The sequence below is a fragment of the Strix aluco genome, chromosome 11 (assembly GCF_031877795.1).
Source record: "Strix aluco isolate bStrAlu1 chromosome 11, bStrAlu1.hap1, whole genome shotgun sequence".
Lineage (NCBI taxonomy): Eukaryota > Metazoa > Chordata > Aves > Strigiformes > Strigidae > Strix > Strix aluco.
The window spans coordinates 14,295,407-14,317,796 of NC_133941.1; the positions used below are offsets into that span (position 1 = coordinate 14,295,407).

Consider the following 22,390-nt stretch of genomic DNA (forward strand, 5'->3'; position numbering starts at 1 on the left):
GCCTCTAGTCCCTCCCATTTGTTAATTCATAATAAGACATGGATTAGTGGACATTCCAAATCCCAGCACTGAAGAATTAAAACACATGTACTTAACCTATATTCTTCAGCACTTTATTAGCTTTAAAAGGTCATTTAGTAAGTTTTTCTTTAGTCTTCATGTTTATTCTTCATATCTAATACCCTCTTGAAATGAAAAACATTTATTTTAAAACTGTTGCTGAATATCTCCCTTTAGTTTTTAAATAAAGTTTCACTGCACAGAAACAATTTTTGAAAGGACAGTTCTACAGCAGAGATCCTAAAACTGGGCTCAATTCCCAGGTTTACCCAAGTCCTTCTATCTGACCATGTTCAGCTCCCAACCCCACTAAAATCTTGCATCTCTTCAAGTTAAAAGGTGCTAACACTTCCTTTCTAAAGAACCTCAAAAATCCTTTGACCTTAAGAGTCTAGCAACCTGAAAAGGCTGGTTTTTAAGTACACAAACCAGCAAAATGTGTCACATTTTAACAAAATTATTCCACCCTTAGCTTCTGATAGCAGCAGCTTAGCTGTTAAGATACAGTATTTAATACTAAGCTTTACTACATCTCAAAGTTACTCTAAAAAGTAAACTTTTTTCTAACCCACAAGGACAGGGCTTTTAAAAGACAGCACCATGGCTATAACATTGATTTTCCATATTTAAACTTTATTTTTTTTGAGCTTTTTTACATGATCCTGTAAGTAACTATGCAAATTTCTCTTGTGCTTCTTTAAATAATATATGGCTCACAAAACTTAAATATGAAAGCCAGGTGTGGTACAACTCACCAAGAAACATACCACTTATTTCAGTAACTCAGTTGTACACAACCTTTATCAGTGGCTTGATGTATAAGGAAGTTACTCTCTTCTGCACCAGAATTTTCATATGTGCAAGGAGAGAAAATGAATGCCTAACCATCATCATTTTAATACACTTTATTATAAAAAGCCTCTAGAGAGACTATAACATGAGTTCTTAGTTCCTCTACTCAGAGTACAGTTCTTTTAATGTTATGGACAACCACAGAAAAAGTAACGTTAAATCCTTATTCTTGCAACAGCTAAGTAGTATGCCTATAAACATACCCTTGAGGACTTGACCTGAAGTCTTGAGACACACACACAAAAGGAACCTTAAAAAGCATACTCATTTTACATGGGTTTACCACTTTCTTCTGACAGGGCAAGGGAGGGGGAAGGTATGTATACGTTGGTATACAGAGGAAACAATTTTTTATTCCCTTATAGGCTATTTATTTAGCACCAAAAAAAAATATTAATTTCCATCTTCTGCCTTCAACTGTGAAGTCTTTTCCTTATGCAAAGTATCTACAACCTCTTTCACTGCCAAAGCTGCTGAATCTACATTAAACCCTAAATTCTTAGCTCTTCTAAAATTATGCAAGACTACTCAGCAAAAAAACCCAGTAACTGCCTCCTGCTGCTTTCAAGAGAACAAAATCCAAAATCTGGCAGAGAAAATTACCAGCCATCTGTCATCATAGGAGGGCTAGATAAAGGACAGGAAGATACAGAAAGGCACAGACTGTCATGAAGAGAACACAGGCCAGCAAACTGTAAAATGCCAGAGAAATGTGGATGGACCTGGTATAGCAGAGATGCAGAAGAATGTGGTACAACACAGAGAATAACGGAAAACTACGCTAAAATACAGAATAATAAAATAGCATGGTAGGTACATGAAAAAAAAGGTGATAGACTGTATAAACACACAGAAAGACAACTTGAATGAGCAGTTGTATGTTGTCTATATTCATAAAGAAATTGGCAGACAGCTTCCTGAACTCCCAGGTTTAAGCACAAGTTCTACTGCTACTCATAGGATGGAGGAATCCATATTCTCATGCACCCATCCAGATGACATTTTGACTCTTATGCAATCCAAAATAAGTCAAAAAGGGATTGCTTCTTCAACTTTGACAAAAGGTGAATATCAATGACACAATGATATGTTATTATTACATAATAATGAATTCAATTTTGAAATAATACTTGAGACAATTTTTAAAGTCAGACTAATAAGAAGTAGCAGTATTTTAAAAACAAGACATTCCTACCAACAATTTTAAAACAAAAAAGTGTTTGATTAAGAAAGAATCATATTTAGTGTGATGTTATCAACCATTTCTCTATAAAACAGTATGTATTTGCACTCAAAGCTTGAAAGCTTTTACTAAATGTTTCAGTTTAGCTCTAGGCTACTTTTGTTCACAGTATTCCATGTTTTTCTAATAATCTCCAACAACCTAACTTTCAGTCTTTTTACAGTTTACATGATTAGAATGAATAATCACAATCCCTACATAGTACCTCAGTTTTGCTTTGTAAAGAAAATAACTATTTTGTGGGGTGGAAGACTTTTAAACAATTTAAAGGAAATTTATTTTTTAACCATTCTATCAAGCATTAAGATTATTACCAACCAAAAATTATGCATCAGCAAGATGGATCAATCTATCTAAAAACAAAGTATGGCAGTCCAGAGAACTGGGAACAGGCATTAAATCCCCTGCTTGCTAATCTCAGCATGCATCACAGCTAAGTGCCTAAAATGCTAAGACATTAAGGGATAACTAGTAATTAGATTAAGGGGAGGTTTTTGTACAGTTCCTGTCAGCGTTTAACGGATCTGTCCTCCTGCTCCAAATAAGAGCTAGATGTGAGGTTATGCCATGATTAACTTCTTTTACTTTGCTATTGGTCTCCCTAGTTAAGAAGCTCTTCATTTGTAACACACAAAAAAAAGGTAACAAGCTAAGAGTAAGAGCATAGAAAGTTTTAAAGCTTTGTTTCAAAAATATATACAGTAATCCTTAACCACTCTAAATATTAACTAAAATCGCAAGTTCTCTATATAGATGGCCTAAACTTCCAAGTAATGTTACCACCATTCCTCAGAGCTTTTGCTATCCAGCAAGACACAGCAAATGCTGAAGAAAGCTACATCAAGGAAAAATTTAAAATTAACATAAGAGGACAAATATATCTTAGCCAATTGAACAATTTAGTATCATAAATGGAATAACCTTTGCTATGTGTGATATTAGGCATATTCTTACCAGAGAATTTTATTCAAAAAACTTCAAGTGTATGTTGACTAATTAGCTAAAATACTTAGCTTTAATGAATTGGTCTTTAAAAAAGCCCATCCATTAGTTCAATCTGTACTCATTCCTGTTTTACATAAAGACACTCCTGAGTTTTAAGAAGTTAGTTTCCACTATTTATATACTTCATATACTCACATTTTTCATACGTTATAGTTAGAAAAAAAATGTTTTGCTGACTTTACTTACCATACCCAATTTACTAGAAAAATGGTTTATGTCTGTGTTGCAAGGGAAAACAAAATTAAGAGGAAAAAAGTCAATGAGTTTTCCACTTTCTTGTGTCACAAGCCTGACATCATTCAGTAGACTCCTACTGATTCCAGTGAGAGCCCATCAAAACACAAGCCAAAAAAGACGACTTCCAAGTTGGTTCAAATACGGTCTACAGAACTTTGTAAGAACACCTAGACTGAAAGTCTAAGCAAAAATGCTGGTCAGGAGTGGTCAAATTCAATTTCATTTTAAAAGAGAATATTATTCAAAGTAAAACTTTAGATAACATTTTGAATTTGTTCAAACATCAACCATAAGACAAAAGGTAGCCTTAAGATACACTACCTTTCTCTGTGCTCCCATTAATTTTAGGTATGAAGTCATCAACTTGTATGCCTAGGATTAAGAAAGGGTATTATTTCTGGAACCAAGCAACATGTTTGGGGTTTTGTTTCTTTATAAATACAGCATTGTGGAATGCATCTGACTTTTCATACTACCTCCTCCTTCTAAGTACCTAATCTAATGAAACAAAATAGGCAAAATTTAATGTACTTTCCTATGCTACAGATCATGTTGATCATGTATAACAGGTTACTAGCATCCAAAGAGCTACTGCCAGTTACATATATATATATAAAAAATCATTATATATATATATATATGCATACAAAAACCTTCAAAATCTTGGAGCTGCGGGGGCACAAACAGAGCTCTAAATTGCGCAATGAACCCTCACTGCCTGAACACTCAAAACAGCAGTGCCCTCTGCTGGCATTCTGTTGGGGCCACATGTCTGTCAATGTTAACAAGTGATACCAAGAAGAATGCATTACTGGGATAAGTATTATTCTTTTGCCAGACGCCTAGACTACAAAATTATTATAATAAAAGTATTTGACTAGAAAATCTGGAAACTAGCTTGAAACAAGAAACTGATCACACCTACCTAAGCTGTTGTGTTCTTTAAGAGTTTTCTCCTGAAGATGTTCTAACCGTACTGTAAACAGAAGTCCAAGAAAAAGATATTTCACAGATTAAAAGAAAAACAAATAATCCAAGTTTCTTCCCCACTAGTGACTAACCTTGTAAAGCAGTTAGCCGCTCATTGGTGAAGTCATTATCAGCCTGCAATGCTTCTATTTTTGCTTGAAGCTCTTGCTCTCTCTCTTCCATTTCATCTATTTTATGCTGCAATTCTTTTTTCTCGGCCAGTCCTTTCTGTTGGATTTCTTCTTGTCTTCCTTCTGCTACCTGCTCAAAAAGATCAAAAAAAAATCCCCAAACAAATCAAAATTAACATGTAAAGAAATATATTTCCTTGATTTTTGTATAACTAAATGTACATAAGTAGCTTTCTTTGCTAGTCAGATAAAGAAAATGGAAACAATGCAAAATTTTTATATTGTTATTTTTCTATAAATTTCTCTTCAAGCACAGTAACAAAGAGAAAGAGTCTCAAAATATCTTAAATAATAAATATATACAAATAGTATCTTAATAACCTAAATTTTACAGGAACAGTACCAGGGCCCAAGAACTAAGAAACACCCAAAGCCTCCCAACATCTCAAATCAATGAAAACCCAAGAGTCCTTCTGAACTGAATGTACATTGTACAGATCAACTTGATTGAAAGTCACATTTTTTTCCTTGATGGATTTCATGATAATCAAAGACTCTCCTCTCCCAAAGCTAAGTAATAAGTTTCAATTTTGATCCTTCTGTATATACTCACCATTATCAGTGATTAACTCATAACTGGGAAACCAATTGCCTTAAGACCATCAATTTAACATTTTAATTTGGAAGGAAAAGTCTCTGGTCTGAGGAGCTGAACTGGGACTTGAAGAACCAAAGTTCAAACTCTAGTATTCATCCAAGACAAATGCAACAACTATCTCAGGTCTACAAGGAGAACACTACCACCTTCCTCTTCCATATCTTCTGCTTTTCTAGATTGAAGTCTCTTTGGGAAGAGGCTTTATCATACAGTGATTATTCTGTTGTCCAGCATAAAGTACCTTTAAATATGAATATACTTAGACGTTTAGTTTAATAACAAACCTCATAGCACACTCCTTCGCCCTGGAAGCTGAGCCATATTATTACTACATGGTAGACTAGTTATGTTTGTAACTACACAAAGAGGCAACATGAAATGCAAATTTATTTCTATTTCTAGTTTTCATTCCCATTAACTCTAAGATGTTTAGATTGAAAGTTATTTGTCTAGATAAAAGCAGCTGAATATAAAGTTTTATACCATAATTTTATACAGAAATACATCACAGCTCTAAAAACATGGTAACTTTCAAAGTAAAAAGGGAACCTTTTTAGCAACTTCATGATGACAGTTTCAAGCACATTAAACGTAAACCAAAAGAATATGTAAAAGATGATATGCATCTTTCATTAACCTCTTGTTTAAAAAGTTTCTTAATCTTTGATTGCTACATTAGAAAGTAAATTGTATTTGTTCCATGCATTATAATATCATTTTAAGTCAGATGAAGTTCTGTCATTACCTTCAGCTTGTCAGAAAGATCTTTAATTTCATTTACAGCTCCATTGTACTTATTAGCTAATTCTCTTAATTCTTCCTGAGTCCGCTCATTCATTTCTTTCAGGTGAGTACATTCATCTTCTGTATTACTTAAACTCCGCTGTAAGGTAGTATTGTTATACAATAAATAAAAACCAGAGACCAATAATCCACCAAACACTGACGTTGATCTGTTTTTTCAAAACAGGGTATGTAACTCATATTTAACTGCTTTGACCCTAAACATTAATGCTAACCAAACAAATCAAGTCCTGGTAAAAACACTATCTATACAAGCTGTTGTAAATGTTCTGCTTCAAGAACAGATTATGTGATAATATATTGGCTTCAGGCATGTGTAAAAAAACCCCAAACCAAAAAACCCACAAGAGGTTATATAATTAATTGTGATTAATAGGAATAAACATGTGGTCCATCTCTCCCATTCTCTTCTGGTTTATGCTAAACTGGGAAAATTTTGTATTTTGTAACTCCATGTAACATACAGATTTCACCATACCTTTCACCGCAAAGAAGATTTAACACATTATAGAAGCCAAATGGCTCCAAGGAAGCATTCTAAATCTTTTTCTGTACTCTGTAATGTGGAAAGGCATCTAAACTAAGATCCCCTGACTCAAGAGGCAGCTGGGTCTTCAGGAAGCAAGGAATGCTCCAGAAGTTTACATCAGCTAGTGATATAAAATAATAAACGGTTATAGAGTTTCCTCCTCATAGCTCAAGATTTGTTTCTACAGTCATACTTTTTTCTTTTTACCGGTAACAAGTTCTGTTTGACTTCACCACCGTAACAGACCAAAACACTTTTAAACAAAAGTGCATTCAAAACTGCATTATATAATAATTATTAAAAGACAACTTTCAACCAGGAGCCAATGATTGTTCTGTGTGGAGAGAAAACTATATGGCAGCAAGCACTCAAACAAATCTTAGTGAAGTTAAATTAATATTTCCCCCCCCCAAGAGTCAAGTAAAGAGAAAAAGTAGAATAAATAGGTCAGAACATTCTTCTCTTAGTACAGGATTGGAAAGGAGAAGAAAGCCAGAAGTAAACTTAAAAGTCTAAGCCTTAACAAACCTGTCAAGAACTATTACAATATAAAGAGATGTATTTAACTTAATCTCATAAGGTTATTTCTTAGAGCACTATATGCACTGCATTCTTTAAAAAGCATGAAGAGGATAGAGACTTTGTACACTTAATTTCGTCTCACAATATTTCTTGGCCTAAGGGAACATAGCAAACAATGATAATGGAAAGAGAAAATAAAGGAAAATACTGTAATAAGAGATATTTTATTTGAAGAAGGTATCCAAAACTCTGTAATCTTAAAAGCTCATTCTGAAGTGCAATCTGTATGAGTAGTTAAGCTTATGCTTCCATAAATTTTACAGTTTAAACAAGGTCTAACAGCATTTTTACTAATGCATGCATGTCATTTCCCACTCACTTATTTCCCACACATAGTAACTTCTGTAAGACAGCTTTATGAATTTTGAAATCTGGCAGAAAAAGGAGTTTAAAGAATAGTTTCTCACTAACTGTGTAACAACCTAAGTATTGTTCAATAGGAGAAATACACACTACTACTACTTATTATACTGCAAGTGCCACAATACAACAAATACTGGTGTATTACAGGCAACAAAACAGGAGTCTTAAGTAGCAGCAGTTTCAACTATTTCAGCATTTCTAGAAGACTAGGCATGAAACTTCAATACCTCCACTTCAGACAGCTTTCTGACCACTTCAATTTTCTCCTGAAGGACCCGCCTCAGGGACTCTTTGGCTGTTGTCTCATAGTTGTGTTTATCTTCTTGTAATGCTATAAGCTCTTTCCGTATACTGTCTTCTGTTTGATTCTGTACATATAAGATAATTCAGATACAAAGACAGAATATAAATTAATGTTTTGCTGAGTAAAATATTAGATTGTGATAAGACCTGTTTTATTCCAAAACTTTTAGCAATTTCTTGTAAATGGGAAAATGTTATGGACAGATCAGCGATCAAAGGTTCTTGACATGACTGGATGTAAACCAGTTATTTTTTGAAGTCTATGTATGACAGCACACATTCAATGATCAGTTCTGATTATAGGAGTAACTATGGGGTTTTTTTTGGATGCTGCTAAGACGTCAAGCCTAGGAGACCTACAATTTGACAAACCAGAAACCTATGAGATCCTATCTGAAAGACCTCCAAGAGGAACAGGACCTGCAAAAACAGTTCTTATAATGTAGGTAGTTGAGAGGAATTAAAAATAAAATAACATTTTTAAAAAATTTAAAGCAGGCACAGGTGGCCTAAACAACAATCAGGGCAGGGCATACATGTTAGTCTGTCTCTGAATGTCAGACAGCACATTGATAACATCTTTTTTCAAATCCCTATTTGGTAAGTAGCATGCATAGGAAACAGGACAGGATGGTTGCTTCTCACCGACGACAAAAATTCCTTTTCTCCATTTCACTACATATATGTTTATATGCATATACAAAACAAATCAGTTTACTGAAAAAATGCTGAAAAATACCCATGTATCTAGATTTAAAGTAATACCATGAAATACAGAATAGATCTACCGTTTTCATGCTATTCAGATTATCAAAATTCACTGGCTCATTTCGGAATGTTTATGTTCCAACTGCTTTCCTATAACTAGCTAATTTCAAAGCACTTCAAAAGAGATATCTTTCAGCATTCCTAGCATTCAACTTTAAGTGAACTACTTACCTTTGAACATGCCTGTAATTGATTTCCCATAACCTCTAATCTTGATAGCAGCCTGTCTTCATCTATTAAAGCCTAGCAGAAAAGAAGTATCACCTCAGTATTAACATGTGCTTTATGCAGTTCCAGTAGAGTGCTGCTTTAAAGACTTCAATTTTGTTGGAGTACTTATTACTAATAGTTACTTCAAACTGGTACATAATCATTAAATTTATTAAATGTTATCTTTTGTACAGTATAAGAGAACCACCATAAGCTTTTTATTCCTTCTGCTGCTTTCTCCCCTATTGTTGGTAAATTAATAGCTAAAATTTATATGCCACTGCATATTTCAGTCCATAAAGGAAAAGGATGCCTGCAGATACCTGCCAACTAGTATCTGAAGCCTCTTGCGTGACAGCAAGTAGTCGCTGAAGGGTTGCCAGCTTCTGTTCCAACATTTGTTCCCGATGTAAGGCTTCCTATGAAGAGAGAAGAGCACCAGTCACTTCAGCTAGAACTCAGAAAAAGAAGAGGTAACATAATAGATACCAAAAGACAAGAAGAAAAAGGAAGTATGAGTAAAATATGGATATTTTATTTAGAAAAATGTTATCCTATAACCTCAGGTTCCTGAAAACCTTAGTTCTTCATGCATATGTTGCACATGCTGAATACACATTGTAACTAGTTATTCTTTCCAAGACATAAAGACTCTTTGACATTTGTCAATTATTCAAGTAACAAAACTGTGAACACCAAAAGGCAGCTTGGCAGCTCCCATGCAATGACCTGTTCATTCTCAAATCAGGTCACAAAAGAAAAATGCCAAGCAAGACCTACTATTTTTGTTTGACAGCAAGATAGAAAAGTATCTCTATTAACAATTCCAGGATACAGGGAGTGAACAGATTGGTGAGCGAGTACATATTTGGCCTTCCAAGAAAGAGCATCTGCCTGAGCTGCTTCCTGCTATGTCAGCAAATAAATATAAAATTAGTATCTGTCTCAAAAGCCTCATCATTGATGTGAATAAAAATTGCCATTACCAAACAAAAGCAGGCAAAATAAATCAGTAGAACTACACATAAATTAAACCTAGATAGAATTTACCACTAAGAATGTTTTCATATCTTTTCCAGAAAGCTGATTTTATGATCCTTTCTAAAGAGTTTATTTATATATGTTAGCACACACTTTAATGTGCTGCCATTTTGCAGTCTAACCCTTTTGTGACACAGTATCTTAGGAAAAACCACACCTATTAAAACTGACACCGAAGCAGGCACAGAAAGGCTGGTGATGCCAATGAGGAAGAAGAGCTGCCAGCACTGTCCTCTTCTTTCTACTTTCCAATAGACACAGGGACAGAAATATTCACACTAAGAAATTATATTCACAGCAACAAACTAGTTCTTGACACGTGAAATGATCTCTTGTTTTGCCTTTCTTTTGTTCTACCAAAACTTTTATACACATACACAGTACATCCACAGCAACGGAGGACGACAAAAAATATTGTGAGAAGAAAATTGGGGACAGCGAGGTAGGAGCGAAGAAAGGCCAGGAAAAGCAGGTATATAGCATTCAGGGAACCTTCTATAAAACAGGGCGCTTTCATGTTTTCTTAATAAAATACTACTCACGCAAACCACCAAAAGTTTACATAGTATTATACTACGTCCAATTACAACATGTTTTACATTATTTTACTACAGAAAACATAGTTAAATGCTTATCATGTTCCGGTATACAAAATGCAAGCCAAAGACATACGGAGCATAAGATTTGTGTTTTGAATAAATATTAAGTATTTAGCCAAACTAGTGAAAACCTACCTGTAGATACTGTGAAAGCTGAAACAATTCCTGAGAATACATACTGGGAGTGTTAGCAGCAACCTGAAAAATGAGAGAATTTAAGAAGCAAAATGTTTTTTGATTTGTCATTAAACTCAAACAATGCAGAATTCATCATTTAAATCTAGTCATGAATGTAAACTTAAGATTAATCTAATAATGGCATTTTTAATCATTTATTGTTCTGCTACTATTTATTCTTTGTTTTATCACAGAGCTTCCCAAGGCCCCCCTGTGTTAACGTCCTCACAAGTTCTTGAACCACCAACGCACCAAAGAGTGTAAGGCTTTTGTTTCAGTTGAGATTAAACTGACAAAAAAGAAACAAGGTGCACAAAGGTGAAGCCACCATTCAACCTAAGGACAAACAGAAATTGGGGACTTCTGGAATTGAAAATAAAGTCTCTCATATTCCAACTCAATGTCATCATCTCACACACAGTTCAATCACACACTTCCTGTTGACCTAGTAGCCATTAACTTCATCATTCCCCTTTATAAGTATCTATCTCAGATCTGGGGAATACCTATATTATCTTTAATCATAACTGAAAATGTTCTGGACTTGGAAGGAAGAAAGGGGTTGTTCTGTGGGGGTTTTTTGGAATATTTATTTATTTACTAATTCTTGTAGGCTCTTCCTACACTGACATAATTTTGAAGCTGTTTTTCACACAGTTATACCTGCAGTCCCTCCTCAGAATTTCTGCCCTTGCCCTGGATTCAAGTTCCAGAAGCTGTTTCGAAACCTCAACTGAAATGCAAAGTCTATGAACTCCACGGGCTGCTGACTTCACAAATAAGTTTCCTTAGTTTCTCAAAATTTTGTTCTTCACGTTTAAAACTCTGATTCAAACCCCTTTAAATTAATCCTTCTTTTTAGAGGCTAGAGACACAATCAATTTCTGATCACTTCTCTCAAACACGTATCTATTAACAGCTTTTCTACAAGTTCCCTGTATTTTCAAAATTAAGTTTAAAAATTACACTGGACATTACTGACTCCATGACTCTACAGTGAGTGACTCAAGCTATACAAGAGGATCAGAGAGATCTGGTCTCAGTCTTCCTCTGGTACATGCCAGAGCGCTTTCCAGCCTGTGCAGTGCAGCTTCTCCTCCACAAAAAAAAAAAAAAGATACAAGGACAACAGACCTCACCCAAACACCAAATCACAAGCTACTCTTGGGTGTCACAGAACAGATCAAGTATCAAATTATGCAATACTCGTGACCTGTTAGTCAGTCAACCTGTACCTGGAAATTTAACCATCTTAACATCAATTTTTATTTTTTATTTTTTCAAAGCCATGTTTCAGGTGCCGTACTATAAGAAGTCAAGCTACCTTAAAAATATACAGTGCAATACTGCATTGCCTTCTCTCCCTTAAATGTCACTCAGAATATTAAACTACGTAAAAACAGGCAGTGGAAAACGTCTAATGTAACTGGACTTCACCATTTCTTCATCTTTACAACAAGTCAGAAAACAGCATGTGGCTGAATAAGGCAGAAAATGGCAAATTACTGAATTACCTTGTCAACAGGACTTGGTAATGGAGCATGGATAACGCTAAAAAAAATTAAAAAGGAGGTTAATGTAAAGTGCAGAACAGCAATTCAAAAATCCAGAAGATCTCTAGTACTGTGCATTTAATCAAGATGCTTTGTGTAAGTTTATTCCTCAGATAAAAACGAAGAGTTAATATACAAATGTGCAAAATCAGTTAATACTACATTGAGCAATGTTTTCTATTGAATCTGAAATCTAATTGAAATATCTGAACCATTTTCAAATTATAAATCCAAGGTTCATTCTAAAAACTCTCTTTACCAACTTATATTTCAGTAGTCACGCAATAATTTGATTCTTTTAAAACTGATTTATTAAGATTTAAACCAACTTGCATGCACAAAATTATATGAAAAGGCAGTGGATATACTCATTTACAAATTCAAACAAACAGTAAAATATTTGTTAACTTATAGAATTTTGTACACTCCACTAGAACAAATGTCATACTTGCACAAATTCATCAGAACTAAAAATTTAATCCCATACATTTCTACTATTTCTTATTAAGACATGCAATTACATGGAAAATTTCCCATAATAATTTATTTTGACTTATCTTCCCAGAAGCAAAGACACCCTAAAGTTTCATGCAAATATTTTTGGATACTAATGATAAAAGGATATTTAAATACGCAATCAAAACCATACAACTGCTGAGAATGAAAGATGATTAAAATTATGTCATCTGTAATTAACACTCAGTTACTGCAAACAAAATGTTTAAATTTTTTGTTTCTACTACTATGAAATTTTCTCCAAAATGTGCACATATACACAGAAGACCCTATCAATATTCATTTGAGTTTTCAAACATTATTCCGTTCAACATATTTTATGATATTTTTTCCCCCTCCTGCCAGGCAAAGCTTTATTTCATTGTGACACCAAATAACAGCAAGACAAGGACACATTACTGTATTACTTATCTGAAGAATACAAGCAGTATTCTGTGTACACATGTACAGAGACACCATTAACCCCACTTTAGTAGAGTCTACATGCATTTCAAGAAGCAAAAATAATAATCCGAAATAAAAAAAAACAGCAAAGGAGAATTTGCTCATTTGCTTTTCTTCCTATATTCTTGTGTTTATAATACCCATTCCAGTACACTAAACCGTAGCCAGTCAGAAAAGCCCAACTTCATAAGACCTTTTTTGTTCTTTCATAGATGTCTTAATTTCTAAAAGTGACACGGAAATGATATTTCTTTTTCACAATGTCCGAAAAGCAACCATGCTTTAGTAACTTTCTTTCCACTATCACAGGAAAATAAACTGTTCCTACGCTGATTTTAAACATAATATCCATCAAGTTCCCATCATACAGTAGCTTAATTTTGCTACACATAAATAGATAGTTATTCTTACTCTGATCGCAATCGAGCTTCCATTCCATCTGGAAGAAATAGTTTGATTGTGGAGACTATACATCCATGGGTAACTGAAAAGAAACAAACACTAAGTCATCATGATTCATTACTATTTAATTATAAATTCAATGGCTAATGTTATAGTAACTGAGCAAACTGTTGTAAGAAACTCTGAGGCAGGCAAACAAGAAAAGGCATGATTGCTTTCAAGCACCAGTGCCTGGGTCTGCTTCTCGTACCTCCTCTGGAGACAGGAAATTTTATCATTAGAAACTTGAAGAGGTTATGCTGAGTACTTAATCCTGGCTGTGAAGCAGTTCCAGTTCCAATTCTTCCACGTGCAGCCATACCTGCAAGTTGTCTTTACCGCATCAAGTTTAAAAAGTTAACTGTATGTTTTGATCATAAAACGAGGGAAAATGAATGCATCTTACCTGCACTAAGTAAGAATACAGAAGTATAAACAAAATAATGAGCTACCTTTTTAACAGTATTCCTATGAGCATATCCAGGGACTTAAAAGGTAACACATTCAATCTGTGTTGCCAGACACACACTTCAACATCTGGAACTTGCCAAATGATTGTTATTTATGAACAAAGGATCAAAAAGGGAACATAGAGGACGAGTATAGGAACCACTGAGAAGTACATCCTCCTGAACACTATGAGCAGCATCATTCAAGACAATACATCTCTATTTTGCTATGTCTGTAGTACAGATCTAATGCACAACCCTAGACAAGTGGCCTGTCATTTCAGAAGGAGAAAGCTTGCTTCTCCAGGACTAAACTCAAGATTCTTTGAGCTCAAGAAATATCCTAAGGAATAAGAGGAGGAAATGCAATGTTTGATTCTTACATCAAGTTCAACCTCTCTTCACAACGTTTCCCGAAAATGTTACCGATACCATTTTCAATGACATTACAAACAGTCAAATTATGTCTGTTTGCTTGTTCAGTGTTTTTTCTTGTATGGTTCTATGAATTGGGAAGTAGAAATTCTTTCCAGTTACATGGAAAGACAGACAGACATTGTTCCCAAAATACTACCACAAGCTAGATACGCATAAGTATACGGTCATCTATCATCTACCACTATATCTAAAGCACCCACCAACATACAAAGACAAATAGTTGCTCTACTTTCATGGTTATTAATATCAGCAAAACAGTTTATCTGGCTTTGAAAAAAAAAAAAAAAAAAAAGGGCGACGGGTGTTTTAAGACATCAGTAATACTCCAGGGAAACAAGATGGGTCTTTGAGCAAGCTACCTCAATAGAATCTAAAAATACAGGAGAAATGATCCAAGTAAACAGAGTTGTTCTTAACTTTTATTCATCGCTAAAAGCTAACACTTTGGAGAAGTATCCTCTTGGCTACAGCACCTTGCTTTTTAAAGGTCACCTGGCAAAGTATTAAATTTACATGCCAGGGAAGAACAGACAAGACCTCATTCTCAAAACTGATTAAGCCACGGGTTTTGTGGTCTTTTTTGGCTTTAGACTTAGGTTCCCAGAATTCACAAATCTGTTCTTGCAAAGACATAAAAAAAGAGAATATATTAGTAATATTAGCTGTAGCATGTAATACTCCCACAGCTTTCATAATGAAGAATCTTTCCTTTAAGGCATAAAGAGGAAGTGATTTCAAGAAGAATGTGTTAGGGTATGTGAAATTAAAGACCAGCAGACAGCTCTACCTTTGGGTCATATATCAGGCAGGTCTGCTGTGAGATTATATAATTCTGAAGTTTTTCCATCAACACTCAGACTGAAAAAAAAAAAAATCTCCTAAGGGCTGCAGGAGCTTTATTTGTGTAAAAAATTTAGCAATACAGGGAATTTAGCAGAGGGTCTCAAATCAACAGTGACTGTGAAAGGATACGAAGCATTTTGATAGGTTCATAAAATAAAAATAATTAAAAAAAAGAAAAAAACTCCTGCACTCTGTCCTTTAGCTGTCAGTTCATTCTAATTGGAAGAATAATGAGAAAGCGTAAGGGAAAGGTAAAGCAATATATAAAACATTATTAGAGTGATGACTGGACGGGATAGTAGTAATTTTTTAAATCCTGGTCTATATTATTCCTTTAGGGGAATCAAAAAAAAAAAAAAAAAAAAAACAAAACAAAACAACCCAAACAAAAAACCCCCAGCGAAACAACAAAGCAGCAGAGCAACCTCTGGTTGCCAGAGCGGACTGAGGAAATCCTCCTCCCAGAGAAACATCCTCCCTCCCCGCCCCCGCCCCGCAGCACGGGCAGGCGCGCGGCCGGAGCCATTTGCGGCGCCGCCAGAGGGCGCCCCAGGCCGCAGCCGCTGAGGGGGCACGGCCGTGCTACAGGAGAGGGGCCCCGGGCCCCGGCTCCCCGCTAACCACAAGGGAAAAAAAAAAATATTCCTGCTCGATTTGCTCTGCGAAACTTTAGTCACAAGCTTGCTGCATCATTCTGGAACACGTAACTGTCACACGCTTCACTGCCCAACTCCAAAAAAACAGCCAGAGCTGCCCTGAACTCTGACAAAGGGGATTATGCTGCAAAGGAGTATAAAAACGGGAATAAATAATTTTTGTTTGTCCCAAAAATTTTGCTTCATAGAGAGACAGTTTGCAAATTATGCTCTCATTTTCATTTCCACTTGTTAATGTGAGAACAGCAGTTGTGACAATAATGAAAACAGCGCTAGGGAACTGCCTCCCTTACTCCCGCCGAGATCTCTAGCTACTTGACAAGCAGCACCCACCGGGTTTCCTCAGCCACACAGCCTTCAAACACCACACAAGAGAAAAGAAGTATTAAAAAGAAGAGTCCAAACCCGACTAGAAAAAAGTGCATAAACTCTATTTGAACTAAATCATCTGGTATTCTCTGACCCTACTTGAAAGTCTGCTGCTTCTTTCCAGGCTGTGCAGTCCCCCCCAGTTAACTGGTGGAATGCTCAGGCACTGACTGGGAAACTTAGGAAGTGCTAAAAGAATATAAATCACACTAACACAGAGAAAAGCACAATAAGATGATTAATAGGTAAGTACTGTATTAAAGAGAGAGAAATGAGCAGGCCTGTGTGCTTGTTAGTAATACAAGTGGACAAGTAAGGAAGCGCAAGGGTTGGAAATACTTCTCTGGGGCCTGTTAATGACTTCAGCTCAGCAGCAGACAGAGGAGGAATCGGTGCTCATCTAAGACGTCCTGAAAATTCACATACTGAACCTGCCACTGCTTTAATGAACCAAATCAAGATCAAATTTGCAAGGAAATGACTAAGACACTGCCTGAACAATAAAATAAAAATAGATGTATTCGAGCAATATTTAAACAATTTAGAATTTACATAGGCAAGTGAACTCTGCCTATCCTGTCATCACCTTGTAATTCCACACAGCAAAATGCTGAAATATCTTGTGCAAGTAAGGCATTATGTAAATACCCGAATGCAAAATAGTTTTAAAGGGAATCACTAATTTAAAAACTACTTTCATGTCTCTTTCACTACTAGATTAGGTTAACAGTAACATCTAAGACTACTGAAATGACTGGTAAAAAACCCCTGGTGTATTTATATGCATTCCAGTCGCATTCACAGGTAAACACTTTAACTGTGCTGCAGCTGCTTCATGCCCCAGCATGGCGATACAATCTTCATTCATTGCTTGGGGGAGCATGGAGAACCAGGAAAGCAAACTTTTATGCTCTTCCTCATTAGCTACCTCAACACATTCATGAGTAACTCTGTTTAAAGCTAGAGAAGAGGAAAAGGAAGGCTGTACAACTTAATCACTCATTACACAAATGCCAGGTTGCTGGAATCGTGTTTTATAAAACTATTGGGAAGAACTACTACTGGTGAGAATTCCTGGCAAGAATTTGCTTACAATGAACTTTTCACAAACTTTCACATAAATTAATTGCAGATAATTGCTGATAAAAAAAAATTAACTCCAATTTTTCTCCCAACTCAATATTAAAATAAAAATTGTTTTAGGTCTAAACACACATGAAGAAATTCAGCTTCTTTTTAGTACAGCATCCCGACAAATGAACAGTTCCAGGTTCATTAGATGCAATGTATTTCTTTGACTTATTCCATGTATACTGCCAGTATTCATAAGTATTTGCAACAATTTCACATGAACTAACATTCTAAGTAACTCCCTGACAACTCCAACTAGACATATGGGAGTTAAATCTTTGCAACATAATTTTTTAGAAAATTGAAACAATGTGATGTGATCTTCGTTACAATGAATCACCCAAAAATAATATAGCTCCAGAGGCTCTCCATGATAAAATACTTAACCACTGCCATTGCTTAACAATGTTTTCTTTGAAGATGTATTCATTAACCTTCCTCTGACACTTCAGACTTTGAGAACTATAACCTACCTGGCTAAAGAAGATTAGCATTCACAATTAAGATACCGAGCAGGCTTCATCTTTTTGTTTTATTCACTTAATGCCCTTTAAAAATTCTAGTGCTGTACTAGGGGTTGGTTTGTTAGGTTTGGGGTGGGGGTGTTGGTTTTGAGGGGATGGGGTGTGTTTGTGCGGTTTTGTTTGGGTTTTTTTTTGTTTCGGGGTCTTTTAATAACTTTACCATCAGCATTTAAATTTAATATTATTCCTTCATTTCATTATTTCTTAATATACCCCTCTAAGGATAAGCTCTATGAAGGTCTTGTTCAGAAAAGCACTAAAGTGGAAAAGCAGTGATGACAGTTCTGCTGTTTTATGGCCCAATCTATGTGTTACTGGATTAGGATTCTTCAGGAGACAGCCAGAAGTTCAATGCTTACAGAAAGTAACAGACCCATTACGTAACTTTAAAAGTATTGACAGTATTGTTTACAATCTAATAATTCACATACAGACCAGTCTTCAGAAAGAGAAAGAAATGGCTCCTGAAAAACTGTACATAAATGCGTAAGAGATTGAGGCTGCATTTTCACTGATTAACACATATATATAGCTATGACCATAATACAAGATCTCCTGAGCATGCATACTGGGAAGAGGACTGCAAGACAACCAAACCAAACACAAATCTCATCATCTCATTTTTCAGCTACCAACTTTCTTCTATCCTCCTTTTAAAGTACCTGCAGAAACCAAAACCAGTAGCAGTCACAGACAGAAAAAGGGAGGTGGGGGGACGCAGGGGAAATAGAGTCCGTGTTTTCAGCAGCTCTTTCTTGATCCAGTTTACTGTGTGGCCAGAAGACTCACTGCCAGCACAAGGGAGGGAAGAGGTAGTCAGGAAAAAAAAACCAAAACTCTTTTCTTACAACAAGAATATCTTTCACTCTTAAAAATTGGATTGTAATAAGATGTTCTAAATAAATATACTTGAAAGAATCAAAAAATGATCCATACCCTTACCTTTCCGCGTGTTCTCCGTCACATCTACACCAAACTGGATGATATCACCTGACATAATTTCACATGGTGGGCTTTCTTCAGATCCTCTACTCAGTCTCTGACTATTAATAAAGGTACCATTACTACTTTTAGTGTCTTGAAGATAGAACTGTAAAAACAAAACAAAAAATATAGTAAAGTATCTGGAAAAAAACCAAGTATGATGAAACAAGCTCCAGTAAAATTTTATTTGCCATAAAATATAGCTTGACCTCCCAACGTAGAGAACAAATGTATCAAACTCAAAACACCCTCCTCAGGATGCAACACCTTGACATTATCAAGAAATATTTGTATTTGATTTCTAGTTGTTTAACATACGATTGAATTCTAGCACATACACTACACAAGTACTTTCTACAAACTGTACTTAACCTACTGCTTGCATGGAAAGGATCAGACATTGTTAGCAACAACACCTTTTGCCACACATATATAAGAATTTATATTTATGTTGGTCAACACACAAAAACTCTAACTGCTCATACATTTAAGGTGCCGATGTTCCATGATAGAAACACACTGTAGGGAAGACTAGCACTGAGGGCTCAAGGAAAAGCTTTGCCAGAAGACAGAATTCAGGAATTGTAATGTAAGACCATGGTGAAACTAAGGAAAAAAAAAAAAAAATTAGGATGCTTTTACCTCTCAGCAATACTAGTTCACAGCATTGTTAATCTCAAGATTGCTGCATCACCAAGTACCTTTGTAAATATCCATTTGTAGAGTTAATTAAATTTTAATAGCAACTTATTGAATCTGAAGGTGCTTATGACACACAACTTCTAGTCAAAATTGCTGCATCTGAGAAGAGGTTATGAGTGAGTCACCTGACAGAAGACCAGAGTCACTGGCTAAGACCTGATCAGCAGACAGCATGAAAGAGGGGACTGGAATGTTACTAACCAGCCAGGTGTAACTGAGTCACTTTCAGTAGTTCAAGATGACAGTAGTTATTGCAGGAACCTGATGGGATGGTAGAAATCCCTGGCTTCCTGCGCTCATAGGAATCTCATCAAGTCCCAAAGCAAGCATAAGGCTGGGGAAGAGATGGTGCCTTCAGAGGAATGAGTATATTCCCGTGTTTTTCCCTATAAAAGCAATTGACGAATTTTTTCAGGACTCCATGCAAAATTTTCCATGCTTTGCCTTTATTATCACACTCCTCAAAAAAAGTGATATATAGCTCAAAATCAGTGTTGAAGGAAAAGGTGGGTTTACTATGGAGCGAGACACCAGCACTAGGGCTCTTCAGGTCTCATACTGGAAAATGACACCATACATATCTTACGTGCTCATCCCAAGTAGCACAAAGCAGTGGCCCTAACCTGAGAGCTTAAATGCCACTGTGTCCAGAAGATGGGACTCAATACAATAATCAGGGGGAATATCAGCACAGGAAAGTTCAGCTGGGCGTATGTAGTGACAGAATGAAAAGCAGCACATGAAAGGTTTGGGGGTTTTTTTGCCCCAACAGATATGGCTTTGATCTTAAATTGAAGAAAAAGAAAATAATAATCAGACATATTTTCATAAACATGAACATAAATACAAATTACAGATAGATCAAGAAAATTATGGCTGCATTCACCGCATTATCAGACCCACCCTACTCTAAATAATACTCTATATATTATTAATTACTATATATTATTATATATTAATATCGTCATATATAGTACAGCTTTTATAACAGAAGTTAAAAACCCAGTCAAATTAATTAGCTTGTTAATTTATGAATCTGAAAGTACTGAGCCCTCTCACGGTCCAGTGCAGAGATAATTATTTTTTTACTTCCTGTTTGTTCTCAATTAGCCTCCTGCTCCATTTGAAAATCCTGTTATGAAAAAGTGAGTCACAAGCAATGAGAAACAAACACGCTTGTGCTTAATTTTTTTCCCCACCCTTTTCTTTCCCATGCATATCATCTGCCTTTTATCCCTCCAACTTTTTGATTAATCACTGCCCCTTGTAAGCACACCTCTGCAGAATCTGCAGATAGGGCACAGATGAGATAGCGCAAGGAAATACAGGAGAGTGACCACAGGAAAGGAAGTGCAACAGAGCATCAGCAACACAAAACTTACAAAGTACCAGACACAAAATTCAAACCGAAAAAAAAAAATTGTAAACAAATGGCCACAGAAAATACACATTAAATTTAATATTATTACACTGATGTCCGTTTAACTGCACGCTACTGTATTTCATTACATAAATTTTAGAAAAGTGATGCTCTTGAAGTCTTTACAAACAAGAAAAAAACTCTTCTTCCTGCATCTAGTAAAGATATAAGTAATACCAGCAGCATGTTAATAAGCTGATGTCTAAGGAGAAATGCACTGACTTCAAGACTCAGTAAAAAAGATTCAGTTATCTTCAATGTAGGAGTTGATCAGGAACTCACAGAGCTGGTCCCTTTCACACAGCAAATTCAAATGTTACTTCCATACTCGTTTTCACTAGTTCAGATGATCTTTTTCAAAGGTCAATCCCTCCATCACTTTTGTATCATGACTAAAAGTTACCTTCAGAAAACAAAATCAAGCACCAGCCCTGAAACCAACGTGTATATGTTAACTAGTATTTATAGTAGTATACTGGTATTTAATATACTATTAATTATGAAGAATCTTTGGTGGGTTCTCAAATTCCCAAAACAGCAGCTACATAACACAGCACCTTCTGTGAAACCAGCACCATTTGTTGTTTCTGCCTTCTAGTGCAAACCAACTAACTTCAGCAGCAGTGCCAGCTTAAAGAGTAACTATAAATCTTTCCCTTTCCCAACGCTCATTGCTGAGCTGCAGCACCACCTCTTCAGTTATACTGGCTGAGGCATTTGTTTAGTCACCGCAAACCAGTTTTGAGAGCTGACGCAAGTTATATGAGGAGGTGCTTAAGCCAGTATTGCCAGAAAAAAGGGCAGCATATACTGACCTAATTATACTTGCTTTTATAATTCACACCTCTCTTCAGATCAAACTTAAGTCCCAGCCCTTTTGTGCCTCATACTAACAACTATTCCAATTTAGAGCAGAGATGGTAGCTCATGCACATCCAAAACTCAGCTTTTGAGGACTGTTAAAGAATTATCACATACTTAAATACAGATAAAAACTATATATATGTTTCAAGTCGTAGCTTCCCCTCCTTAAAATACAAGGTAACATACAAATATTTAAGAAACTTACCCTTCCAGTATTGTAACACCTCAGACAGAAAAAGAAATCCTAGCCCACATCTCTTCCTTAATAGTTTATGTTCTCATGACTGTTTGCACCCTCTCATTTATACACCATCAGTAAAACTCAGTTAACTGCGAACACCCTACCATGCTGCTTCCACAAAATTCATGGAGACTTTATTCTAAAGTAAAACTTGCAGTTCATCAGTACACTCAAACTTCTCCAGTAGAGTCCTTCTTCTTTAGAAAATGCATCCAGGAAGTTTAAAAAAACTAGAGATTTTTGTTTCCATGCTTTGCAATGAATTACATACTTATTTTACAAAT

The 22,390-nt window shown here is 35.6% G+C and overlaps 1 protein-coding gene across 29 annotated transcripts in view; it reads right to left on the reverse strand.

Moving 5' to 3' along the window:
- Window positions 1–22,390, reverse strand: part of SLMAP (sarcolemma associated protein) — a 91,700-nt gene that overhangs the window by 36,307 nt on the left and 33,003 nt on the right. For 8 of the 29 annotated variants that reach the window (XM_074836168.1, XM_074836161.1, XM_074836159.1 and 5 more), the window contains exons 3-13: window positions 18,832–18,985; window positions 13,456–13,528; window positions 12,046–12,082; window positions 10,490–10,552; window positions 9,038–9,133; window positions 8,676–8,747; window positions 7,661–7,801; window positions 5,901–6,038; window positions 4,459–4,627; window positions 4,323–4,373; window positions 3,719–3,769 (exon numbers count right to left, since the gene is read on the reverse strand). In XM_074836168.1, coding sequence (XP_074692269.1) covers window positions 3,719–3,769; window positions 4,323–4,373; window positions 4,459–4,627; window positions 5,901–6,038; window positions 7,661–7,801; window positions 8,676–8,747; window positions 9,038–9,133; window positions 10,490–10,552; window positions 12,046–12,082; window positions 13,456–13,528; window positions 18,832–18,985 — 1,045 coding nt within the window. The remainder of the gene's footprint in view (window positions 1–3,718; window positions 3,770–4,322; window positions 4,374–4,458; window positions 4,628–5,900; window positions 6,039–7,660; window positions 7,802–8,675; window positions 8,748–9,037; window positions 9,134–10,489; window positions 10,553–12,045; window positions 12,083–13,455; window positions 13,529–18,831; window positions 18,986–22,390) is intronic. The other 21 variants (XM_074836179.1, XM_074836172.1, XM_074836155.1 and 18 more) reach the window with 5 other exon arrangements.